A 27,156-nucleotide genomic window follows, 5' to 3' on the forward strand; every position below is an offset into this window, starting at 1 on the left:
GTACAGCCGGAAATCCCCACAGCTGGCCCTGGACTCCGGTCGCGTGGAGCCTCCACCCTCGCCTTGGGAGGGCACCAGCCTCTCCCTCCCTGCCGCCGGCAGGAGGCGTGGGCAGCAGCTGGGAGAACCGGCTGTGCCCCTCCCCTGGGCCGGCCTGGTAGGCACCTGGCACTGGCAGGCGCGGCAGACGCTGCGCACCTGGCCCCGACGCACGCCCGGCTAGCTCCTGCCCTGCCCGCCATGGATGGGCCACAGCCCCCGGCCCTGTGGGGCAAGTTCGAGAACAGTATCTCCGAAATTAGGTGAGGCGGCGTGCTTGCCAGGGCCTGGGGAGGGTGGGGTCAGGCCTTGGCCAGGGAGGGACCCTCACTGGATTCAGTCATGGGATGCCTCTCTCATGCTCCGTTTGTTCTGTCGTGGGACGGGGGCTGGGACCTTTGCTAACCTAAACTGGGTAAGGGGAACCGGGAGCCTGGTCTCCAGAAGCTTTGAAAGACCAAGGTTGATGGATCCTGCATCAGCTGGGGACTCTCAAAAAAAGCCCACTTCTCACGTGTGCCTACTCCATTTGGGAGACAACAGGGAGCATGGGATGCTCACGGAGGGGAAAATGGGTCTTGGACGCCAAGAGAACCCAGAGAGATTAGGGCCCACCTTGCTCCTCGTGTAGGGAGTGCACATAGTTCCTCTGTTCCTGGAGATGAGTCAAGCACTCAGAGAGTACCCACTTACCAGACGGAGAAATTGAGGCTGGTCGGGGAAGTGTCCTGATCACAGAGCCCCTTCTCCCGGAGCCTTTGTAACCGCTCCACACCCCTTCCCTTGGCTTCACTTCTTGGCTAAGCATGCCGAAAGACCAGAAAGGGCTCGCAGCCTCCTCAGATCACACAGTGAACTGCCGCCCTCATCACCAACTCTTTACACTCTTCCGCCCTCCCGGGACGCTCTGGTACCCTGGGATGCGTGTGGGGGTACGTGGCGGGGGCAGGAGGAGCAGCTAAGTCCTGTCCCCACCTTGGTTGCTTCACTTCCCCTGCCAGGGTGTGGAGAGGCATTAAGGGACCCAGACTCCGGGGTCCAGGTCGTTGAACCCTGATTGCTGTGTGACCTAGACAAGCTTGCTAGCATCCCTGGGGCCCTCAGCTTTGGTTCCACATTCTTCTCTGTGCTTCTCTTCAGCCCGACCTGGCGCTGTGCTTCTTCCTAGCCGGGTCACCGGGTCCCTGGAATGACTGTTCTCTGCAGTTGAATGTCGGTCACTTGCTCGCTCTCTCTCTCTCTGCACCTCAGTACCGACCGTCACTCTGGATATAGGCTTCAGTGCTTTCGGCTTTCCGTGTGTTCCCGTGTGTCTCCGGGGCTTGCTAGTCCCCACACCACACCCCGTCCCAGCCTGCCGACCCCAGTGGTCCCAGAGCTGCCTCACCCACCCTGACAGCCGCGGTGTGACTCCCTAGCATCCGGCCCCACCCCCACCCCGGCACTCTCCTCCTCTCCTACTACATTCCATTCACCCCACGACTTCAGGTTCCCTGGTCACACCCCACTCTTCCCTGCCCTAGTACCTTTGCACATCCAGTTTTTTGATTTTTTTTTCCTCTGTGGAGACTCCCAGAAACTTCATTTCTAAACCCCAAGTCCACCGCTGTCCCCTGCTTCAGTGTTTTCTATGGTTCCGCAGCACGCAGGGCAATGACCTCCAACGCTCTTTAAAGCTTAGAATTGTTCTGTTTAGAAGGAATTTCCTGCTCCAAAAAAAAAACTAATAGAAATCAGGACAGGATGGATCTGATTTGAGGTGGAGACAGGTATGCTCCCCACCCCCCCACCCCCACCCCCCTCGGCTCCCCACATCCCAGCTCTGCTCTCCCGGTGCATCTGAGCAAACTGAGCCCCTGTGCCTCTCCTCTCCCACCCCCATGCCCACAGCCCACCTCTGGGCCTGAGCACTTGGTCCTTCCTCTTCACTGGTAATCTCTGTGCTCCCTTTTACTGGTCAAACTGCTTGTCGGGGTTGAAGATGTAATTTTGGATTTCAGACCTCAGCTGTTTAGGGTTCCTGCAGGGGAGAGGGAGTGAGGGGTACACAGAACCCCGACTATCAGGGTCCTTCTTCAGATCTGTCCTGGGCACCATGACAGCCAGCCATGGCACAGGGAACTCGTGAGAACAGTGACCAGGAATGGATGAATGAATGAATGAATGAATGAACTGAAGAATGAGATTAGGAAACCTTTGATCTTGGGATGAGTCAGGACTACAGGAGGGGCCAGGCGTGGTGGGCAGAGGGCATCAACGGAATCCCATAGGGCAAAGAGCAGCACCTCATCCTACCACACGCCAGAGGCAACAAATGATTCCACTTTTAAGCCTCTTGAACAAGAACAGGTGAGCCATTATCTGTCCTAGATATGGGTCATGTGATGCAAACTGTCCAGGATTTAATCTGGACTAAAGGATAGCCGGCAAGATGCAGCCCTTGGACTGTTCTAGATAATGGCATTGGTCATTAGCGTGCCTTATATGGATGAAGCCTCACGGCCTCTTGTGGATCTGGGGGACCCTAAATGACAGAGCAAGCCTGGGGGCATGGCTCAGTGTGTGACGCTCTGGCCACCATCACCCTTGGCTACGGCGTGAGTTCAAGACCAGGCTAGGCCACATGAGGACCTTTTAAGAAAGGGGAGGAGGTGATAAGAGGACAGCGAAGTAGAAGGTGGGCAGGGAGCAGGTGGCAGGGAGCCCGGGTTTTTCATCCGCGCTAGCAGCCTATCTGCCCCTATCTGCAGTTGATCTTCCTGGTGAGCTGACCAGGTGAGAGGGAGTCAGATGAATGGCCGATCAGCATCCACCAAAGAGTTGAGAGCCTCAGCCTGAGAAAGTAAGAGGTCGCCAAAGGTCAGCTGGACATAATTAGTGTGAAGCCAAGATCTCAGTCACATAAAGCAAAATCTCTCCTTCCACAAATTTGGGTATAAGGAAGGTGGGGAGGAGGGACATAGAAGGTATGCGGTCCTCTGAAGCACAGAGGCTTAGTGAGCGCTACTGGGGAGTCCCTCACACCCTTGGGAGAAAGTCTAGGACCGAGAACCTGAGCCTCGGGCTCCTGTGCCTGCTTATAGAAAACTCCCCCCACCTGGTAATCTCTGTGGGTGCTTTGTCTTTTTCTGGTGAACATTGGGCCTCTCAGATGCTATTCAAGTCCCTACCATTGAGCCACACCACCAGCCTCCCACTGGGGGTTTCTACACAGGGGCTGGACCACCGAGCCACACCCCAACCCCTCACTGGGGATTCTAGGCAGGGGCTCTACCACTGAGCCACACCCCAGCCTTCTCTTTCCTTTACAAAATTTTTGTTATGTTTATTTCTTTCTTGTACACGTGTGTGGGCTTGTGACTGTCACTGCACACATATGGAGGTCAGAGGACAACTCTGTGGAGTTGGTTCTCTCCTTCCATCATGCTGGTCCCAGGGATGGAACGCAAGTCCTCAGAATGACAGCAAGGGCCTTTTTCCAGGGAGCCACTTCCCCATCTTTATTTTGGGACATAATCTTGCTAAGGTGTCCACACTGGCCTTGAACTTGGGATCCTCTTGCCCCTACCTCTTGAATAGTTGGGCTATCAGGCCTTCCAGGCAGCTTGTTTCTGTCTCTGGTTTTACAGTTCAACACTGGGGAGATTTCACAGATTTAACATGGAACACGGAGCTGGGTTTTCTGCTGGAGGCTCTCTTAGAAAGGTTTAAAGTATAAACACAACAGTGATGTCTGCCTGGGGCTTGAGCCAGCAGAGTAGAGGCCCTTTGGTAAGAAGCAAGAGATGCCCAGCACTCGGGAGGCAGAGGCAGACAGATCTCTGTGAGTTCGAGGCCAGCCTGGTCTACAACAGCTATTTCCAGGACAGGATCCAAAGCCACAGAGAAACCCTGTCTCAAAAAACCAACCAAACAAAAAAGAAAGAAAGAAAGAAAGAAAGGAAAAGAAAAGAAAAGAAGCAAGAGATGGCTGGGGGCTGGAGGCTGGAGGCTGGGGGCTGGAGGCTGGAGGCTGGGGGCTGGGAGCTGGGGGCTGGAGGCTGGAGGCTGGGGGCTGGCACCTTTGATCCCAGCATATGGGAGACAGAGGCAGGTGATTCTGTGAGTTTCAGGACAGCCAGAGCTACACAGAGAAACCCTGTTTCAAAAAATGAAAGAAAGAAAGGAAGGAAGAAAGGAAGGAAGAGTGAGCAGATATCTGTAGCCCATAAAGACCAAGGCAGTCCCCTCTGCCATGCCTCACTGTCCCTAGGGCGCACCAACAGGGCAGAAGCTGGGGAGTGGAAACTCCCAGTGTGTGTGGTCATTGTAGGAGGAAAGGTGGAATCAAGTGCTGAGACATCAAGGGGCATCCAACTAGCGGCAGGGAGATCTAAACCAGAAGCCTCAAGAGGGGACCAAGGCCAGCAAAGCAGGTGTGAGGAAAAAAAATCTTAAGACGAGCCGCTTCGCTGGTGCAAAGAAATCCAATCAGGTCAAATCAAACTGAATTAAAATGCCCATATTTTATTAAATGCAGCACTCTCGGGTGGCCGAGAGCATGGCAGGGGAGACAGAAAAGTAGGGAGCACGTGCAAAATCCGGGACCACATGTTCCTCTTCTGGGCACCCACTTAAATACCCCGGGGAGGGGTCAGGACCTGGCATGCTGGGATTTGGGGTCCAGGGGTCTGGAATGGATGCCAGGGGCTGGGGTGATGCTCCCAACTTAACATTACAGTAGGGACCAGGCATCCTGAGTTCAAAGGCCACCAGCCTTGCTGCCCAGAATAGATGGCCCAGAGGAGTTTCAGTGTCTATACAGTGGGTAACAGCTGGGGGATGAGATTGGTACCCATATGGAAGGGAACTGTCTGTTCCGAGGAGGGATTTGTGAGGGGAAGCGATTATTTGTTGTTTTTTTTCAAAGATTATTTATATTTTATGAATTTCTGTATATGTGTGTGTTTGTGTGCATGTGCCCAGGATTGTGGGCACCCATCAAGGCCAGAAGAGCCAGACTCACCATCTGTAGCTATAGCTGGTTAGGAGCTGCCAATGTGGGTCCTAGGAGTTAAGCCCCAATCTCCTGGATGAAGATTGGAGCAGGATGCAATTGCAGACACTGAGGCATCTCTCCAGCCCTAGGAGTTAAGCCCCAATCTCCTGGATGAAGACTGGAGCAGGATGCAATTGTAGACACCGAGGCATCTCTCCAGCCCTAGGAGTTAAGCCCCAATCTCCTGGATGAAGATTGGAGCAGGATGCAATTGTAGACACCGAGGCATCTCTCAAGCCCTAGGTCTTGGTTCTTGAGACAGGGTCTCACTCTGTAGCCCAGGCTAGCCTTGAATTCATAGCAGTCCTCCTGCCTCAGCCTCCTAAGCGCTGGGAAATAGCAGCATTTTTAGCTAGTTTGGAGATTTTGTTTTTCCTATTTCCTTTCCCAACTTCCAGTGAGTCCTTTTGAGCCAGGAAATGGAGGCAAGAGGAGAAAGAGAGACCAGGAGCGGCCTGAGAATGTGCTCTGCCATGCCTGAGTGCAAGGCCCTGCTCACAGGCTCATTCCTGGGTAACACAACCACCAACCTCCTCCTCCTGTTCTTTCTTCTTTTCCTTTCCTTTCTTTGTTTGAGACAGGGTTTCTCTCTGTATCTCTGGCTGTCCTGGAACTAGCTCTGTAAGACAGGCTGGCCTAGAACTCAGAGATCTGCCTGCCTCTGCTTCCTGATGGTGTGATTAAAAGCATGGCCACCTTGCCTGACTCTTTTCTTTTTTCTTTTTCTTTATTGTGTGGTGTGTGTGTGTGTGTGTGTGTGTGTGTGTGTGTGTGTGCTTCTGAATGTGATGCCCACCTGTCTGCTGGTCTATTTACCTGTGAATGTACAGGTGACAGTTGGAGGTTGGCAGCTTCTAATACTTTCTATATTGTTTATTTGTGTGTGTGTGTCCGTGTGTCCGTGTGTGTGTGTGTGTGTGTGCATACGCATTGCTGTGTTGGCGCAGGTGCCATAGGATGCCAGAAGAGGGCACTAGAGCCTTTGGAGTGGAGTTATAGGCAGTTGTCATCTGCCTGACATGAGTTCTGGGATCCAAACTTTTGGCCCTTGTAAGAGCACCAACTGCTTTTCACTGCTGAGCTGTCTCTCTAACTCCTCTACCTTGTTTTCTGAGACAAGGTCTCTTACACAAACGCTGGAGCTCTCCATTTTGTCTAGATTGATTGGTCAGAGAGTCCCAGGGGTCCGCTTTTCTCTGCCCTATCACAGCCCTGAGATACAGACAGACACACAGCACTGATCACACACACACACACACAGCACTGATCACACACACACACAGCACTGAGATACACACACACAACACTGAGATACACACACACAACACTGAGATACACACAGCACTGATCACACACACACACAGCACTGATCACACACACACACAGCACTGAGATACACACACACAGCACTGAGATACACACACACAGCACTGATCACACACACACACAGCACTGAGATACACACACACAACACTGAGATATACACACACAGCACTGATCACACACACACACAGCACTGATCACACACATACACAACACTGAGATACAGACACACAGCACTGATCACACACACACACACAGCACTGATCACACACATACACAACACTGAGATACAGACACACACATCACAGTGCCCAACTTCATATGGTGCTGAGACGCGAACTTAAGCGCGCCTGCTTGCACAGGCCATCCCCCCAGCTGGAACCTTCTTCCTGATTTCTGCTGTGTTAGGTGGCATGGAACCCAGGCCTTTGTGCACATTACTACCACTGAGGCACACCTAGCCCCCAACCCCAGTCCCCACACTGGGGGATTCTAGACTGGGGCTCCACCACTGAGGCACACCCAGCCCCCCACCCCAGTCCCCACACTGGGGGATTCTAGGCAGGGGCTCTACCACTGAACCACACCCTATACCCCACTGGAGGATTCTAGACAGGGACATTGCCACTGAGTCCTGCCTTCAGCCTTCCAACAACACCTCACTTATCCAGATACAGCATGAGCCCAGGTAAATGTTTCCTCAACGATGCCACAGCTACAAACCAGTGGAGGAGGAGGCACACACCGGGGTCTCAGTGTGTGGGAAGTGAAGGCTGTAAGCCTGAGGCTAGCCTGGGCTACAGAGTGAGACCCTGTCTTACACAAAAACAACAAACCACACTATTAAGTAGAGTTACTTCTTTCCCACACTCAGCCTGAGAGCTGTGGTTTGTGTTTTCTCTGTCTAGTAACCGCTCAGGCAGCTGCTCTGCCTGGGGAGAGATCCATTTGCATTTCGATCCCATCCCTGTCACGGCTGACAAGTTGGCTAGCAGGCCCTGGCTGTTCTCAGCCGGTTAACAGATCTTTCCCGGGTCAGAACTGACATTTCCTGAGTAACAGATGGGGAAGATGCAGAGCCGCAACCCCTGTCCCTGAGGTCACATTTCAAATACTCAGTAGCACACGTGGCTGGTGGCTGTGGCGTTAGACGGTACCTGGGTCTGCATGAGGCTCCGTGTAGTAAAGGCACACGATAGGGGTCTAATATATGGGGGTGCACAGCAGAGAGAGGTGGGAAGAGCCTCAGGCAAGAGGTCACTAGGAGACCTGGTGTGGCAGAGCGTGGAACATTTAGAGAACAGACTGAGCCGGTGAGAGCTGGTGGGGAGGAGGCCTTACAGGCCCTTCAGGGAGACAGGCCTGAGAGGACCTTGAGCAGGTATGTCTCCCAGCCTGTCCTCATCTCCCCAGTGGGCCAACAAGATGGGGGTATACCTCAAAACCTAAATTAGGTATTCTGTGGTCAGTCAGCTGCTGGAGATAAAAACGCCATTTAAAATTTAAAATTTTTTTGTTTTGAGTTTGACATGGTGGCACACACCTTTAGTCCAGCACTAGGGAGGCAGGGGGTAGGCAGATCTCTGAGTTCAGGGCCAGCCTGGTTTACAGAGTGAGTTTCAGGACAGCCAGAGCTGTTACACAGAGAAACCCTGTCTCAGAAAACAAACAAACAAACAAACAAATATTTGTTTTGTTTTTGAGACAGGGTCTATAGCCCAGGATGTCCTCAAATTCAAAGCAATCCTCCTACCTCAGTCTCCTGAGTATTGGGGTCACGGGCCTGTGTGGCCAGGTCCGTGGGTATTCCATTTTATGTCAGGACTGGAGCATTCTCACATTCTGGAATCTATACAGGTCCCGTCTGTGCTGGGGGTGACTTCATTTACATACCTAGGAAGCACCAACCATCTTTGCCTGAGCAAAACCAGCCAGATACCAGGGAATAGCTCCTAGGATGGGCTAGTCTCGCTCAGTCTGAGATGGAGAATATCAGAGCAGATAGGGCTTCTGTTTGTCAGAAATACTTTGTTGGGCATCATTCCTCAAAGTGAAAACGCTTTCTGAAGGACAAAGGTGTACAGTTTTATGTATATATTTATTTATTTTTATTCCATGTGTATGGGTGTTTCTTATGCATGTATGTCTGTCTACCACATGTACCTGGTGCCTACAGAGGGCATAAGACCCCACAGAACTGGACTTGTAGATGGTTGGGAGCCACCTTGTATGTATTGGGAATTGAACCTGGGTCCTCTGGTAAAGCAGCCAGTGTTCTTATCCACTGAGACATTTCTCCAGTCCCAGAAGACGGTGACAGGAGTGAGCAGGGTATTCTTTGCAAAGCATGAGATGAGGCTGGGGCATGACTCCATGGTAGAGCCCCTGCCTAGGGGCTGGGATGTGGCTCAGCAATGGGGCTCTGGTCTAACATGAACCAGGCCCTGTGTGCAATTCCATTTTGGGGCGGTGGATTGGGGGTGAGGTGAGATGGACCTCAAAGTCACCAAATAGCAAACACGGTGAGGAGTGAGAGAGGATATGAGTTTTACGGTCAGTGAGGCTGGGAGGAGCGAGAACTGGAGGAGAAGTCCTAGAGCAGCATAAAGTAAATGAGACACACACGTGTGCACATACACATATGCGCATGCACACATACATGCAAGCATACACATATGCACACGCACACACATACACACACATGCAAGCACACGCCCACACACATACGCAGGTGCGCACACACATATACACACACATGCACACACACATGCACAACGTCTTTCCTGAGGTTCACATGGTGATGACCTTGGCAGTTGCTCACTCATGAATAAATGGTTGCAGGCATATATGTGTGATCTACAGCTAGAAATACTTTATGACCTAAATAAACTGTTTTGGGTAGCACTGGGGATGACCCAGGACCCTTTGCATTCCAGGCCAATGCTCTGCTGTCAAACTGTGTTTCTCCCTTTCTTTTACTTTTTGGTTTTGTTTGTTTTTGTTTCTGAGGTAGGGTCTCTATGTGGAATAGGCTGACTGCCAGGCGGTGGTGGCGCACGCCTTTAATCCCAGCAGTCAGGAAGCAGAGGCAGGCGGATCTCCACGAGTTCAAGGCCAACCTGGTCTACAGAGCTAGTTCGAGGACAGGCCCCAAAAGCTACAGAGAAACCCTGTCTTGAAAAAAAAAAGAACAGGCTGCCTCTTCCTGCCAAGTGCTGTGTCACCACCAGACCCTTCCTTTTTCTGTTTTGAGACAGGGTCTCACTAACTTTCACAGGCTAGTCTTGTAATCAAATCCTCCTGCTTCAGCCTTTCAGGTGCTGGGGTGACGGGCCTGTCCCTCTAGACGCAGCTTCTCCAATGCTTTTTAATCTGAGCCATACACACCAGGACCTTTGACTCCCACGCAATTTACGCTGCGGATAACTAGAGTTCAGTTTGTTTCCCAGCTTTTTTTGGTTTTTTTTTTTGGGGGGGGGGTGTTTTTTTTTTGTTTTTTTGTTTTTTTTTTTTTTGAGACAGGGTTTCTCTGTAGCTTTGGTGCCTGTCCTGGAACTAGCTCTTGTAGATCAGGCTGGCCTCGAACTCCCAGAGATCCTCCTGCCTCTGCTTCCCGAGTGCTAGGATTAAAGGCGTGCGCCACCATCCCAGCTTTTTTAAAGCCAATGTTTTAGTGTAGTAAGTTTCAGAAATGTAAAGAATCAGCAGAGGGTACTGTCAAGATGCAAGCATGCCCAACCCCGCACGGCAGTGCACACCTTTAATCCCAGCATTCAGGAGGCAGAGAAGGTGGACCCTTGAGTTCAAGGCCAGCCCAGTCTACAGAACGAGTTCCAGGACAGTCAAGGCTACACAGAGAAACCCTGTCCCGGGGTGGAGGTGGCGGGGAGGGGGGGGGGGATGGAAGCATGTCTTTGTGAGGGGCTGGGTGCTAGACTTTACTGAGCGCTCATTTCCTCCCTCCTGGCTTCCGATTCTTCAGTGCTGCCGACAACACCTTGTGTCTTTCACTGGTTCTTGCTCAAGGTCTGTGTGTTCAGGGGTGGGGGACAAGTTTGTTCATCTAACAGAGACGATGAGTTCTGCCCCCGACCCTGCTGTTCCTGGTTCTTCAGGGAGGAACACCATCCCAGCTTCCTTATTAGTGGGGAAGCTGCGCTGAAAGAAGGAAACACACAAAGAAAACAGTCACTAAGTAGTAAGTGACGGCAGGGGCAGTAAACAAGGCGGAGACCCAGTGATGCGCCTGGGCTGGAGCCAGCGCGCATCACAGTGATGCTGGGAACGAAGCTCCCAGCGAGCCCAAGTCAGAGTCGACTCAGTAGATTTCCCCTGGCTCTGGCTACGCGTGAGTCATTCTGCCGAGTGGAGTTAGGGACGCTGGCACAGATGCACTCCGTGCCGCGGCCAGCGTGGAGGTGAGCATGGATGTGAGGAAGGGCATCCTGGAGGCACAGTCTGGGCGGCTGGACTGCTGTAAACACTGGCCATGATGTGACTGGAGCTGGCTCAGGCTGGGGGACTCTGAGGAGCTGACCCCAACGTGAGTCAGCAGAACAGCCTGGCGTCTGTGACAGTGGGGGCTGGCTGAGCGGGGGCTACAGCCCCGCAGCTGTGACAGTGGGGGCTGGCTGAGCAGGGCTACAGCCTGCCAGACACCCGAGTCCTCACGTGGCTCCTTCTGAGACCCCCACAGCGCATTCCTCAGAGGGGCGCCCCGACCTCCTGTGACCAAACTGGAAATGTCCTGTTCCAGAGCTCCCCATCTGAGATTAATCCCTTCTCCTCCCCTCCTCCTCTTCCTCCTTCTCACCTTCTTCCTTCCTCTCTCACTCCCTTTATCATGAGACATGGTCCGAATATGTAGCCCAGGCTGATCTCAAACTTGCAATCCTCCTGTCTCAGACCCACATGCCGTCACTTTCTGATGTTGATAATGCTGCCATCTGGAGCTGGCTGGATCAATCCTGTCATTAGAATTCAGTACTCTCTGAGCCCCGTCCCTTGCCCAGGGCTCATGGACTATGGATGGAAGAACAGACACCCCAGGGAAGGAGCCTGCTCACATGTCCCCCAGCAGTGGGGTAGTAGCATGGGTGTACTATCTTGTGAGATGTCTTCTCAAACATCCTGGGTAGACAGAGAGTCACCGGCCATCACTGTAATAGCGGAGCTTGCGTTATCTGAATGAGACTCGTAAAAGATGGAATCACAGCTGGGCTGTGGTGACACACGCCTTTAATCGCAGCACTCGGGAGGCAGAGGCAGGTGGATCTCTATGAGTCTGAGGCCAGCCTGGTCTCCAGAGTGAGTTCTAGAACAGCCAGGGCTGTTACACAGAAAAGCCCTATCTTGAATCACCGCCCTGCCTCTTACCTCCCCTCCCCCACCCCAGTAAAAAGAGAATCACAGGCTGAGTTGGCAAAGCACTTTCCCGGCACACATGAGGTCCTGGGTTCCATGCCAGCACCACATAGGCCTGGTGTGATGGTGACACCCGGAATCCCACCACTAAGGGCCTACAGTGGAAGGATTGCCAGGAATCTGAGTCAAGCCTGGGATACTTGGGCGAGCCTTGTCTCAAGAAACAAAACGACAGTAATACAGTAAAGTCAATGAAGGGGAGTTCTGTCACCCTCCAGAGATGTGACATGAGTTGGCCTCTGGAGACTCCCAAAGCCCCTCCAACAGCTGGGGCTGTCCCCTGACCCCTGCTTATCTGAGGATGTCTCTGTGCTTGCTTCCCGTTCCTGTCCTGGCACAATGTCCACACACACAGTCCCAGCTGGAAGTCACATAAAAGTGGTGGAGAGCCAGGTGTATGCAGAGCACTGTCCCGCTCTGTGGCTTCCAGGCTGATGGACGACTCCCCGCAAACCTTAGCACCACAGAGGCCCCTTCTCGTCTCCCGCTGCTGCTTCTGTGTGTGTGTGTGTGTGTGTGTGTGTGAACATGAAAGCCAGAGGTTAGTCTTGGCCGTCAGAGGTGTCACCCACTATGTACTTATTTCGAGTGTGTGTGTGTGGTGTGTGTGGGCGTGTGTGTAGAGTGGCATGTGCTCACAACTCAGGTTGTTAGGCCTGGCAGGGAGTGGCTTTACCTGCTGAGCAATCCTGCCAGATGCATCTGCCTTCTTTTGACAGGGTCCCTGGCTGATCCTAAAGATGGTCGTTTAGAGCAGGCTGGTTGGCCAGCGGGCTCTAGGGGTCCACTGTCCCCATTGTGCTGGACTGCAGGCCACCCACCAAGGCTTCCATGTCAAGGTTGGGAAACAAGCCCAAGTTCACGTGCTTCTGTGGCAAGCATTACCAAGTGTTTGTTTCTCTTGGATAAGCACCCGCGAGAAGCAATGTGCTTTGCCACCTGGATTGTTGCAATACTTCATTCAGGTTTATTAACTATAAGATAACATTGATCAGCTCGTGGGACCGACATGGTGGTGGGGTTGGGTACAGGTCTGACCAGGGCATCTCTGAACACTCTGGGTCCATTTTGTGTCTCCCTGACTTATGGAATTCAAATCTGTCCGCCCTCCATGGCTGTGTGTCATTAGCCAGGTTGCTCCACCTCTCTGAGCCTCCATTGTCTCCTCTTTGGGTCAGGGATCATCAGAGACCTCGTGGTGTTGCTGGAGCTCTCTCCACTGCTGGCAGCGCAGGGAGTATTTTGGAGACATTAACCAAAACAGACTGACCAAAAATAAACAGTCGTTGAGGCTGGAGAGTTGGCTCAGAGGGTAAGAGCGCTGGCTGCTCTTGCAGAGAACCCAGGTTTGGTTCTCAGCGCACACGTGGTGGCTTACATCTGTCTGTAGCTTCAGTTCAGGGGCTCTGGGGCCCTCTAGTGGCCACTGCTGGCACGGCACGTGGTGTACAGACACATATAACATAAATAAATTAATCTAAAGACAGTTCTTTCACTTTTGAAAGCCCCTGGACAATGAAGATAGTCAGAATATGCAGTGTGACTACCTTCACTCAGGAAATCTGAAGCCCCAAGCACCCTAGAATCCTAACCTATTTTAGTGCTGGCCTGACACCATGGGAGAAGGTTGCGTGCCTGAACTCATAGAACCCAGCGACAGACAAAATATGGGGAACAAAAATATTGGGTGAAATATCTTTGCGGCTGTGAGAGTGTGCGGGACACATCTGGAACTGGAGTTTAGACTCAGGTCTCTTCCAATGCACGCGCGCGCGTGTGTGTGCGTGCGTGTGTGTATGTGTGTGTGTGCAACTATTTCAAAAGACAAAGTCTCAAGCCGGGCGATGGTGGCGCACACCTTTAATCCCAGCACTCGGGAGGCAGAGGTAGGCGGATCTCTGTGAGTTCGAGACCAGCCTGGTCTACAGAGCTAGTTCCAGGACAGGCTCCAAAGCCACAGAGAAACCCTGTCTCGAAAAACCAAAAAAAAAAAAAAAAAAAAAAAAGACAAAGTCTCCAGGTGACATCTGTGAACCCTGTGTTTAGGGTAAGATGAGGCAATATTCAGCTTCATCTGGGTGAACTGAAACAGTTCAGAGGGACTCGTGTGTAGGCTTGGGGGCGCAACTGGCTGAAGGATGCATGTGTGTCCAGCCCATTGTCTACATGTGTCCTCCAGGGTGAGGTTCAGTGAGAACATGCATATTTCACACAGGGAGGTAAGAGTCTGGAGAGGAATGGAAGGTAAGGGGAACCCCACTGCAGGGTTGACTCGGAATGTGGGGCCACAGAGTTGATGGCACAGAGGGACAGGGCAGATGGGATGCCGTGTGGAGCCTTGTAATGACGTGGCTACGCCTTTCAGTAAGACAGGTGCTGCGGTGTGAGCAGGGAAGGGCAGAGCTGGTCCTCGGTGGGTCCTCTCCTGCTGGTGGAAAGAAATCACCGTGGGGGCCTTAGTGGAGACTGGGATGTAAAAATAGGTGATTTCAGCAGTGGAGGCTTTAGGTGATGGTGTCTCTTCTTCCTTCCACGCATCTCCTGACAGGGAGGCCTGTGCAAACTCAGCCTTTCTTCTCTCCCCGCCCAAGGGGCTGAGCTGACGGCCTTCAGAGGTCCCGTCCTCATCACTTTCAGTGCTAAGGTGGAGACCGCCTGCGGGTATTGGCACCAGAAATGAGAAAACCACAAGATCAAGATGTAGAATCCAAAGAGGCTGCGTGAGCCTAGGAGCCAGAGCTGGTGGGAAGGTGGGGATGAGGAGGAGGGCATGGGAAGACTGTGGAGGAGAGTGCAGGAGAATCTGAGTTCCAGTTCCTGGCTGGCAAAGTCTCTTCAGCCTCCAGGGCTGGAGGCACCGACAAGGGAGGGGACGCAGATGTCTGGGACTGTCCTTCACTTGGTCAGTCCTTCCTTCAGCCGTTCGTTCGTTTGCTCTCCCAGTCAGTCAGCTGTTTGTGCATTTTCTCATTCACTCATTCTCCCGCTTGTCCCTTCGTCCCTCCATCCCTGTACCAGCCATCCACTGTCTCCCTCACACACTCATTCGGTCACACGTATCTGAGCCAGAAGCCCTGGGCCCTTGCTGCTTGGCCCCTCAGGACGTGAGCTGCATTCAGAGAGTTTTGTTTCTGTTTTATCAGTGGAGTGGTGGTCCAGGTGTCCACTTTAATTTACTTACTCATCCGGGAATCATTTCAGGGTGCCTAAGGGAACAAGATTCTCCCCTGGAAGGTGACTCAGTTTCCCTCCCCTATAATGGGAAAGAAACAACTCTCAAGGAGCTGCTGAGATTAAAGACTAAATCATACCTGGGGCTACAAAGTGTCTCTCAAGAACCCGGTACTTAAGATACACAAGCCCTTATAATCCTCAGTAGGGTGGGAGGCTTGAAGCAGTGATTACTGCTGTCTGCTGATGACAGTTGAGGAAACTGAGGCTCAGGCAGCAAGGCGGGTTAGGCATAGCCTTGGGCAGGCATACAGCAACTAGTCTGCCTGGTAACTGGTGATATCACACATTCTACCCTCAGGCTCGACCTATGGGAAACCGATGACCTCACCTAGCAGATGAAGTAGCCGAGGAGTCTCCACCTCACTGCAGGCACACTGCACCGCAGGCTGGCTGCTGCACTGTTGCAGAAAGTGATGGTTTTAGTGCAGGTTTATAGGAGCTGAGCTTCCAACCAGGCTACCAGACCGCACACTGACCACTTCAGCCTCCTGCGGTTCTCTATTTAACCGACTTCGATAGCGCACTTTCTCTGAGCTATACAGAGGCTTGCGCTCCTTATAAAATACTACAAGGTGGCAGTTATGTGTATATATATATATATATTATATAATTTATAATATCTATCTATATATAGAGAGAGATATATCCCAAGACAGAGCGACCCACAGTGTGGACTCCTGAATGTGTTACCCTCCATGTTTCTGGGTTTCATCTATGTGTTCAGGACCAAACTCTCACCATCAACACCATCATCATTGCTGTTGCTGTTCTAGGGATGGGACCCAGGGCCTTGCCATGCCCACCCCTCATTGGGGGCTTCCAGCGGGAGCTCTGTTACTGAGCCCTACCCCTCACTGGGGAGTTTACATTCCAAACGTTCTTCTTTCTTTCTAAGATGTATTTTGTTGCATTCATCTATGTGTGTGTCTGTGTGTCTGTGTGGGTACCACGTTGGCCAGAAGGGGGCATCAGAAGGTATCAGAAACATTAACTATTTGTGCGCTGGCTTATGTGGGTCCCGGAATCAGAACTTGGCTTCTCTGAAACAGCTGTGAGTACTTCTAACCACTGAGCCAAAAGGTCTCCAGTCCCTTTTTTGAGGGGAAGGCAGGGAGATTTAAGGCAAGGTCATCTGTGTAGCCCTGGCTGCCCTAGAACTCACTCTGTAGACCAGGCTGGCCTTGAACTCAGAGATCTACCTGCCTGTACTTCCTGAGCACTGGGACTAACCGTGTGAACCACCGCTGCCTGGCAGCTTCTTACTTTTTGAGACTGAATTTCCCTGTGCTTTTGGAGTTGAACTTCAGCTTTCTGTTCTCACGTCTCAGCCTCCTTTGTCTTGGGAATGAACGGCTTGATCCACTGGTCACTCAAAGAGAGCTGGGTGTTTGAAGAGTATTTGGTGATACCCACAGTTCTGGCCATCCTAACCTCCCTGGGTCTCCTGTCCCTTCCATACTGACAGGGACAGAGATGGGGGACCCGCAACGGTAACATGCAGAATTTTAGTGGGACACGCATGGCATGCAGTTGCTACACAGAAGTGGAGTGTGGAAATTGCTCCCTGAGATAGAGTGACATGAAACCAGTGACAGAAACTGGACCTTGTAATCCATGTCTGAGCATGCTCAGTCCAGTCAGGACCTTGTAATCCATGTCTGAGCTTGCTTAGTCCTGCCATCAAGAGTCTGAAGCAGATACAGCCAAACACTGTTCTTATGAACTTTTAGTGGGAACTGTTCTCCAAAACAAAGCAATATGCTGTGGTCTCTTTTCCCCAGGAAACATGAATCCAAGGGTTGTAGCTCAGCGGCAGGACAGTGGGCTACTATGCCAGCTCCATCAGTATTAACTCATTACACAAAACCTATGTCCTAGATGAGCCTGGTGGCCCAGATCTGTCATCCTAGGAATTTAGGAGGCTGAGACACAAGAATCAAAAGTTCAAGACTATCCAGAACAGCTCAGTGAGACCCTGTCTCCAACAAATTAATAGAGGGCTGTGGGCATGGCTCAGTGGTAGAGCCCCTACCTAGAATCCTCCAGTGGGGCTAGGGCATGGCGTGGTGGTAGAGCCCCTACCTAGAATCCTCCAGTGGGGCTAGGGCATGGCGTGGTGGTAGGACACTTCCTGCACCATTCTGGAAGCCCGGGTTCAGTTCTTTCTTTGGAAAGTCAGTTCTGTGGCTGCATAAATGTGTCACGGCTTTAGAAAAAGCAGCCAGATCACTTTAGCTTCTCGGTGAGTCATGGGGGCTTTTCTCATGGGCTCTGCAGCACGCAGCACGGGCAGGGCACCTGCCACCTTTATAAGATGGCCTGGTGACACGGTGTCACCTTCCAGGGTTGGGAACACTGAGCTCCACTCACGGATAGGAAGCACTCTGCCTCCTGCCAGCTGCCCGGCTTTGGGCAAACCACTCCCACCCTCTGTGCCCATGAAGATGATAAACATGACATTGTGGGGTGGCTGTGGCTCAGAGAAAGGGCTCTCCTCAGCAGGGTGTCAGTGGAGGGGCCCTCAACTTGCCCCCTCCTTGCTCTCCCTCACGTGTGCCTTCCTCTCTCGCAGCCAGAAGCTGCAGGGGGAATATTTCCGGTACAAAGGCATTCCCTTCCCCGTCGGCATGTACTCACCCGAGAGCCTCAGCCTGGCAGAGAACACTGACAACGTGCGGGATGAGGACATTTTCATTGTCACCTACCCCAAATCAGGTACGTAAGCTTGGGCTCAGGGGAGAAGTGGGGAGGGAAGGAGCCCGCAACCTCTTCTGGAAGCACCATCCTGGGCACTGCCCACTAACTCTCTGTTACAGGCAGACTCCAAAGACCTGGCCAACTCCCTTCTCCTCCAGGGCTGCAACCGTCTCCCCAGACCTCCCCCATCTCCTCAACCCCCACAGCACTGAGTGTCCCCAGACCTCCCCTGTCCCCTCAGCTCTACAGCACTGAGTGTCCCCAGACCTCCCCTGTCCCCTCAGATCTACAGCACTGAGTGTCCCCAGACCTTCCCTGTCTCCTCAGATACTGTGTGGTCTGGTGAGTACCGTGTTTTTGTTGAGACAGGTTTTCATGTAGCCCACGCTAGCCTTGAACTCCTGGTGTCTTAGGTTCTGGGAGGCAGATGTGTGCCTCCAGATGGAATCTCTGCTTTCTCACTGGGAGGCTTTCCTGAATTTTCCAAGAGCTTTGTCCGCATTGAACATTGTTGTGCTCTGTGAGCCTGAACCATGCCTGCTGCCTAATGTGCTGGTGGGGATGTTCTTCCTCTCCACGTCATTCTGAACTCACAGATAAGGAAAGTCAGTGTTCTCAAGACAGTTTTTCTGTGTAACAGCCCTAGCTGTCCTGGAACTCACTCTGTAGACCAGGCTGGCCTCGAACTCACAGAGATCCACCTGCCTCTGCCTCCCGAGCGCTGGGATTAAAGGTGTGCACCACCACCCAGTTTGTTCTTTTCTTTGTGTGATAAAAAAAACACCTTGATGTGGGCTGGAGAGATGGCTCAGTGGTTAAGAGCATTGCCTGATCTTGCAATGGTCCTGAGTTCAATTCCCAGCAACCACATGGGGGCTCACAACCATCTGAAATGAGGTCTGGTGCTCTCTTCTGGCCTACATGAACACAGAATAATATATATATATATATATATATATATATATATATATAATATAAAATATATATTTAAAAAAAAAACACCTTGATGTTGAGATGGCTCAGTGGTTCACACTTCCAGGCCACACAGTACATCAGGAAGGGAAATCAGACCAGGAATCAGGAGGGACCTGAAGCAGAACCAAGCAGGACACTGCTTTCCAGCTCCTTATAGATCCCAGGACCCCTTGCCTGGGAGTGGGTTGGGCCCTTCTACATCAAGAATATGCCCACCCCAACATTCAGGAGACAGGGCAGGTGAGTCTGAGGCCAGCTTGGTCTAGTAACAAATTCCGGGCCAGCAAGAGCTAAATAAATAAATAATGAAAGGCCTCACAGACATGCCCCTGACGCAGTGCCCAGCGGAGACTTGGGTAACTCTGGACTGTGCAGACAGCTGCAGCTAACTAGAAGAGCTGGGTCGGGTCAAGCGGTGCACATCTGTGATCCCAGCAAAGCTACAGACTGGATTTAAAGTCAGCCTGAGGCACACAAGAGCAAGCCTTACAAAACCATCCTCAGAGAAATAAACCGGACCCAGAAGAGATCACATGAGGCCCTTAAAGTAGCCATGCTTGGACGGAGAAACTGAGGCAGAGACCAGGTATGGGGTGGCGTGAGGTGAGAAAGGAGGGCATTATTTAGTGATGGGGCCGACTTTTGCGAACAATGTGGTTGCATGTATGCTGCCAACCGGAAATGGTTAGGATGGTGAGGTCTGCGTCGTGTGTATTCTAACACAAAGAAGAGGGAAACTTGCCAGCATAGACTTTAATAGAGAAGCTCCAGACGCAGGAGTAACCCCCACTGTCTGCAAGAAAAGGGAACCCCAGGCAGCGGTAAATTGGAGAATGGGACTTCCCTGCTCCTCTCTCCGGATTCAGTTTCACTGGAGAGGTGGAGGATTCTTGTCATTTCATTGTATTTTCCCTGCGCTAGTGACGAGGCGCAGAAGAGGGCAGCCACCGAGAACAATGTCGGATAATTTATGTTCCTCTGGCGCCCCCTGCTGGTGCGTGAGAACTGGGCCGGCTCGCTAGGGAGCGCCTTCTCTGCCCAGGCGCCCAAGACCCTTGAAGGTTGATGGTGGAAGAGACTGGGCTCCTGGGCAGGGACAGGGACTGGTTGACGTGACATTCAGATAGATGAGATAAGCTGGGCCTGGTGGAACTGGCCTGCTGTCTTTGCTAGGCCAGGGTCTGTTTTATTTTCGTTTGGGGGTTTGGTTTTTTTGGGTTTTGTTTTGGGTTTTTCGAGATAGGGTTTCTTGAAAGCTTTCGAGAAAGGTTTCAAGCTCTTGTCTTGAAACAACTATAACAAAATTAATTAGTTAAGGAAATGAAGATGATGAAATGGCTCAGCGGGTAAATTCACTTGCCACCAAGGCTGCTAACCTGAATGTGAGTCCCAAGACCCACATAAAAGCCAAGCATGATAGGAGGCTTGTGCCTATAAGTTCAGTGCTGAGGGTAGAGACAGATTCTGGGTGCTCCATGGCCAGCCAGTTTAGGGGAGATGTTGAAGTCCATTTTAGTAGGAGACCCTTTCTTTTTTTTTTTAAATATTTTTATTTATTTATTATGTATACAATATTCTGTCTGTATGTCTGCCTGCAGGCCAGAAGAGGGCATCAGATCTCATTATAGATGGCTGTGAGCCACCATGTGGTTGCTGGGAATTGAACTCAGGACCTCTGGAAGAGCAGTCAGTGCTCTTAACCTCTGAGCCATCTCTCCAGCCCCGAGACCCTTTCTTAAACAATAAAGCAGAGTTATAGAAGAGATAATGTTTTCCTCCAACCTCCATACATTCAGAAGTGGGCATGCAGGCACCACACACACATGCACGCACTACACATAGGCACACACACATGCACACACACACAGGCACACATGCACGCACACACACAGGCACACACACACAGGCACACATGCACACACACACACAAGCACACACGCACACACACACAGGCACACAGGGAGGCAGTCAACTCGGAAGGCAGAGCTTGCATGCAGTATGCAGCTTGGTGACTGAATGCAGGGTTCCTCCCTGTCCGCTAGGCTGCAGCATGTCCTGCAGGGAGGCAGAAGTCAGTGAGGGGAAGGAATACACATTGAGGTAGCAGTGTCCACTCCCAAGAAGCCCAGGATCTCCGTAAGCGGCCAGCACAGGGACAGTCATAGCTCTCCTAGGACTGGAGGTTCAGGGCTATGTTTGCTTTTATTTTATATATATGGATGTTGTAGACACATGTATGTGCACAATGTGTGTGCAGTGCCCACAGAGGCCTGAAGAGGGTGTCACATCCCTTGGAACTGGAGTTACCAGTGGTTGTGAGCTGCCATCTGGGTGCTGGGAATTGAATCTGAGTCCTTTGCAAGGGCATCCTAAGCCATTTCTCCAGCCCCCTCATCTTCACTGGTGTTCTGTTGCTGTGAGAGACACCATGACCACTGCATCTCTTATAAAGGAAAGCATTAAATTGGGACTGGCTTACGGCTTCAGAGGCTTCATCCATTATTCTCATGACAGGGAGCAGAGTGGCGTGCAGGCAGACGTGGTAGCTGAGAGTTCTCCATCTGGAATCTCAGGCGGCAGGAAGAGAGAGAGCCTCTGGGCCTGACTTGAACCCCTGAAACTTCAAAGCCCACCCCTAATGATACACTTCCTCCATCAAGGCCACTCCCTGGTGACCGAACATTCAAATCTATGAACCTATGGGGGCCATTCTTAATTAACCACCACACCCCTGGGGTTTTGTTTTGAGACAGGGTTTCACACTACAATTCAGACTGGCCTCAGATTCAAAGTGGTCTTCTAACTTAGCCTCCAGAGTGCTGGAATGACAGCCCTGTCCAGCGTCTGGCCAGGCTGTTCCCTGCCTTGCCTCCTGCTTTCTTAGGTACCTTCAAACCCAGTGCCCCCATTGGGAACATGGTTCTGTTCCCACTCCTTGCCATCCTTTCTGCTCCCAGCTAACCTCTCTGTTCTCCCGGTAGGTACCAACTGGATGATTGAGATCCTCTGCTTAATTTTGAAAGATGGGGACCCCTCGTGGATCCGTTCTGAGCCCATTTGGCAACGTGCACCCTGGTGCGAGACCATCATAAGTGCCTTCAGTCTCCCAGACCGGCCCAGCCCCCGCCTCATGAGCTCCCACCTCCCCATTCAACTCTTCACCAAGGCGGCCTTCAGCTCCAAGGCCAAGGTGAGGTGGGCAGAGGGGGTGAGGCAGGGAGACTAATCCTGAGAAGCTTCATGGTGAATACACTCTTGACATGTGGCCCTGGGAGTCTGCCTTTTAAAGGGGAGCAGACTCTAGGCCAGATGTGGTCATATGTGCCTGTCACCCCAACACTTGAGAAACTGAATCAGGAGAGTGGTCATGATTTCCAGGGCACCCTAGGCTACAGAATGATGCCACTGCCTCCCCAGCAGCATGTCCCATGTCCTCATCCTGACTCTCAGGCCTTCCTTCTCCCTGCTTTGTTTCCAGAAACCAAACTGGCTCAGAAACAGGCCCTCCCTCCTTCTAATGTGATTGGAGGAGGCTTGGTCCCTAAGAATGGGCTGGGCTGAGCCCACTCCACCTTGAGTGTGTCCTGCCTGCAGGGTCAGAAGAGGGGGAGGAAGGCAGGCCGCCTGGGGGCAGGTCCCACCATACCTGACACCTTCTCCCCTCCTCGCCATCTTACACAGGTGATCTACTTGGGCCGGAACCCCCGGGACGTCGTGGTGTCTCTTTATTATTACTCTAAGATTGCAGGGCAATTGAAGGACCCTGGGACGCCTGACCAGTTCCTTCAGGATTTCCTCAAAGGAGAAGGTGAGGACTGGGAAGGGAAGAGAGATGGGAAGAGACAAAAATGGGAGAGGCAGAGATGGGAAGAGACAGAGATGGGGGAGACAGAGATGGGGAGAGACAGAGATGGGGAGGCAGAGATGGGGAGAGACAGAGATGGGGGAGGCAGAGATGGGAGAGATCAAGGAGAGCAGAGATGGAGATAGAGACCAGGTAGACAGACTAACCGGAGCAGACGTCTGGGTGGTAGCAGGAGGAACTGCACAGACAAGAGCTGGGGGAGGGGGGTCTCTGACCCTGGCTGAAAGGCCTTGGGTAGCCGGCACAGGTGGCCCGTGCAGCCTGGTCCTGAGAGCCCTGTGACCCTCACACCCCTCTACCCTCTGCAGTGCAGTTTGGCTCCTGGTTTGACCACATCAAGGGCTGGATCCGGATGCAGAGCCATGAGAACTTCCTGTTTATCACCTACGAAGAGCTGCAGCAGGTTCGTCTGGTGTATGCCCCTGGCACCTCTCCCTCGCCACACGCTCATGGATGCCCGCCAACCTCCTATCAGGCCTTGTCCTGGGGAAACAAAACTGATGGTGGTCTGGAGATGGGAAGTGGGGAACTCTAGGCAGATAGGGCTCTTCAGCTCACGATCAGATAGGTTGGACAACCTATGGTGGTCTGGAGATGGGACATAAGTAACTATAGGCAGATAGGGCCTGTCAACTCACGATCAGATAGGAGGGACACACAGCAGCAGATGGACAAGCGGCCAGGAGAGTCTGCAGCCAGAGCAGCCAGTGCAAAGGACCTGGGGAAGCGCCCCTCCCCCTCACTCTCTCCCCTCCACCACACTAAATCTCAGTAGCTCAAGTGTCTGAGGATGACCTTGAACTTCTAATTCTTCTGTTTCCAATGCCTGAGGTTACGGAAGTACCCCCCTGCCTGGCTCCTGCAGTGCTGGGGACAACCCAGGCTTCTAGCAGCAAACTCTCTCTTTTATTTATTTTTCCAGACAGGGTCTCTCTGTGTAGCCCTGGCTGTTCTGGAACTCACTCTGTAGACCAGGCTGGCCTCTGTCTCCAGATCTCCCTGACTCAACCTCCCCCAAGTGCTGGTATTACAGGCATATTCCATAACTGTCACCTTTTTCAGTTCTGAGGATTGAACCCAGGGCCTTGTATATGCTGGGCAAGTAACAAATGAGTCGTAACTCAAAATCCTTGCTGGGAAATTCTAGGCAAGGATTTTTTAATTTTAAATGAAGTTTCATTAAGGTTCCCAGGCTGGCCTTGAACTTTCAATCCTCCTCGGTCTCCAGAGTGACTGAGGTGACAGGCTTGTGTCACCAGGTCTAGCTTCCAGAGACACTTATGGTAGTTACAACCTTAGATTCTCAGTGACAGGGCAGCTCGGAGCACAGCCCGGAGGAGTGTGCCTGGCCCTGGTGTGCTGCGCCTACCCCAAGCCTGCCCAGCCCTGGGTCAGCCTGTGGAGTGTGAACAGCTAAGCTAGGTCAGGGTAAGGGCACGTGGGGCTGAGTCAAAGGCCTGGGTAAGGGCACGTGGGAATGGCCACCAGGAGAGCCAACCAGCACCTGCCACCTACTGCTAAGCACCAGTGAGAATCTGTGCACGGCTGCTCCCAGAGACCGGGCGGAGAAACCCAGGAAAGACTCACCCACTGGAGCCTGTCCCCAGCACTCAGGAGGCAGAGGCAGCAGAGCGAGTTCCAGGACAGCCAGGGCTACACAGAGAAACCCTGTCTTGGAAAAAAAACAAACAAAGAACAAACAACAACAAACAAAAAAAGAGTTGGCAAGTTGACTCAAAGGGTAAAGTCGCTTGCTACCAGGCCTGACGACCTGAGTTCAGTCCCCAGATGTGGAGAGAACTGACCTCTGCCATGTTTCCTCTGACTTGCACATGCACAGTGCACACACATGAATGTAATAAAAAATTTACATATATATGTACATATTCACTTAAAATAGCAGTAGACCACCAATTTTGAGCTGTGGAAATCATAATTCTTTAGGTTCACCCTGGGAAGTCCTCACGGCCATTCAGAGGAGGGCATGAGCTTTAGCACTCTGGAGAGTCAGGCATTTGCAGAAGACACACAGCAATTCCCCGCAGCCCCCATAATTTTTCCATCCCGATACTTTCTCCTGAGAAAGCTTTCGGCGCCATGTCTCCCTCCCTTCATCCAATCAAGTTTTAGTCTCCAAACCAAAAACTGGGCCACAGAGTGGAGCGCAGCTTCGGGGACTCTGCAAGGGTACGGCGCCGTCCACATGTGTGTTTCTGGGACAGGCCTGTGGCTCAGAGAACAAAGGCTTATGAAAGAGAAATTGACCTGGAAAAGCTGGCCGTGGGGCTATGCAGCCACCAGCTATGCCGAGCACCGTATGCCATGGCTAGGAGGTTGAGAGGACCGTGGAGCTTGGGGGGCTGAGTCTGAGTTTTGGGGTTATGTGACTTTGCGCAAGTATCTTCTATCTCTGGACCTCCGTTTGTCAACTAGGGTGTGACCTTTCTTGCAAATCTGACGGCAGGATCAGCACAAATGTGAACGAGGACTTGGGTCACAGTTTGGTTCCAGGGACTTGAGCCAAGTGTCATGAGGAAGGCAGCAATTGAATTTATCAGTGGCAAGGATTATCGAGAAATCTTGTGCTGAGCTGTGGAGGGGTGAAAGGTCGGGAGCGGCAGTGTGGGAAGCAGGGGCTCACACAAAACCACCCTGTCCTTGAAAACCAGGTCAGGGAGGACTCTGTCCCACGTACTGGGGAGCCACTGAATCAAGGGCGCCAGGGAAGTTGGCTGAAGTGAGGAGATGCCCCCCCCCCCGGCAGGCTGGGAGAGGGGCTGCAGTACGGAGGATGAGATGTGGGCCAGGGTGGGGATATTGGGGACACAGAAATGAAGACATGGCAAAAGAAGGCAGGCGGGACAGGAATCTGGGCTGAGGCAGCCGGGGAAGGGGAGGCCCCAGAAAGGGGCAGAGCCGTCAGCTTCTGATGTAAACTTGGAAACCACTGGCCTCCCTACCCAAAGTGGCCCCCACTCCACTATTCTTTTTCCCACCCCAGGACCTGCGAGGCTCTGTGCAACGCGTCTGCGAGTTCCTGGGCCGGCCACTGGGTGAAGAGGCCCTGAGCTCTGTGGTGGCCCACTCAGCTTTCGGTGCCATGAAGGCCAATACAATGTCCAACTACACACTGTTGCCGGCCAGCCTGCTGGACCACCGCCAGGGGGCGTTCCTGCGCAAAGGTACCACTGGGCGCTTCTAGACAGTTCACAGCTTGGGGGGGGGGGGGAGGCTTCATTTTCCCGGATGCCGCACGGAGTGTACAGGGCCACCTAGACTAATAGTCTTCGCTCTTAGTAGGAGGTCTGGCATTCCAGGTGCCTGCCTGCCTGCTGACCTGCCTCCTTCTGGACGTCCGCATGAAATCAAACATCCTGAGGGCATTCAAAGCCAAGCTCCAACAGCGTGAGGCTGAAGTCGCAGGAACCTTTGTTTTAGTGCGGAATAATTCAAATTCAGTGTTTAGTCAGGCGTGGTGGTGCTTGCTGGTCAAACCAGCTATTCAGAGTTGGGGCCATTCTGGGCTGCTTCAGATTCTGTCTCCAAACAAAGCCGTGACAACACAGGATCCCCAGGTGGTCCAGGCCTGTCCCTGCCCCCCGGATCCTGCCGCCATGTGATTTCACAGCCTAAATCCCAAGAAATGAGTATCTCTAAGGTGTAGCAGCCCCCTTCGGGGAGACTCGGGGAGACTCCTGATCTCACCAGAGGCGACATGACTGACTTGCAATAAAGTCTACAAGCTGTTTGAAAGGCCCCTGTCTGCACAGGCAAGAGAGGGACCCCTAGTGGTCCCTGTGATAGCAGGAACCAGCACTCAGCATTACATGCTTGGGGTGGGGGGCACCTTGCTGAAGCAGCTTCCAGAGTGCCTGACTGGGGTGCTCTGGCCATCCAGGCACAAGAATGCTGGAGGCCATGTTGGGTGTCTGAGGGGTACTAGGGTGAGAGAGCCCTGTGCCAGCAGAGGCAACTCCCAGAGGAGGTGATGCAGGCTGAAAAGGGGGGGGTTTGGGTGCTAAGAGGGAAGCGAGTTCTGGGAAGAGATCTGGAAGGTCAGAGGTCAAAGGACAGGGCGGACAAGGGTCACCGAGGTGTAAAGGAAAGAGGCAGGTGTAGTTGGTCCTGAGGGGAGTTCTTCAGTGGTCCCTTCCTCTGTCCCCCCCAGGCATCAGTGGTGACTGGAAGAACCACTTCACTGTGGCACAGAGTGAGGCCTTCGACCGCGTCTACCGTGAGCAGATGAGAGGACAACCAAGCTTCCCCTGGGACATGTCCCCAGAGGCCACCAGCCCTGATGGTGACCCTGATCCTGAGCCCAGCCCTAGTCCTGGCTCTAACCCAGGACCCTCTGATGACCCCAACGCAGAAGCCTCACAATAAAGTTGACACTCTGATTGTCCCTTCCTACTTGCTGCATTTTCGGAGGACAGCAGGGTGGGGGGGAGCGGGAGAGGAGAGTTGGGGGGAGGGGAGAGTGGGGGTGGAATACAGAGGACGGGGTCACGCACCGGAAAGGATGCAGAGGAGCTGCAGAGGCTCAGTGTGACTCACTTCTCAT

The 27,156-nt window shown here is 52.5% G+C and overlaps 1 protein-coding gene across 1 annotated transcript; it reads left to right on the top strand.

Moving 5' to 3' along the window:
* The first annotated feature begins 204 nt into the window (after nt 1-204).
* Sult2b1 (sulfotransferase family 2B member 1) lies at nt 205-26,988 on the top strand. The gene is made up of 7 exons (XM_041649517.1): nt 205-302; nt 17,631-17,773; nt 21,712-21,920; nt 22,412-22,538; nt 22,904-22,998; nt 25,597-25,777; nt 26,764-26,988. Exons 1-7 carry the CDS (start codon nt 241-243, stop codon nt 26,976-26,978), a joined length of 1,032 nt encoding a protein of 343 aa, XP_041505451.1. The 5' UTR covers nt 205-240; the 3' UTR covers nt 26,979-26,988.
* Nucleotides 26,989-27,156: the final 168 nt, after the last annotated feature.

The sequence above is a fragment of the Microtus oregoni genome, unplaced genomic scaffold (assembly GCF_018167655.1).
Source record: "Microtus oregoni isolate MIOR12 unplaced genomic scaffold, Mior012 000000F_ref0000247, whole genome shotgun sequence".
Lineage (NCBI taxonomy): Eukaryota > Metazoa > Chordata > Mammalia > Rodentia > Cricetidae > Microtus > Microtus oregoni.

Excerpts from the sequence above, each read along its gene's own strand:
- Sult2b1 (XM_041649517.1), top strand. The coding sequence starts at position 241 with ATGGATGGGCCACAGCCCCCGGCCCTGTGGGGCAAGTTCGAGAACAGT. Across the intron at positions 21,921-22,411 it reads CCTTCAGCTCCAAGGCCAAG|GTGATCTACTTGGGCCGGAA; the intron begins GTGAGGTGGGCA and ends CATCTTACACAG. Across the intron at positions 25,778-26,763 it reads GGGGGCGTTCCTGCGCAAAG|GCATCAGTGGTGACTGGAAG; the intron begins GTACCACTGGGC and ends TGTCCCCCCCAG.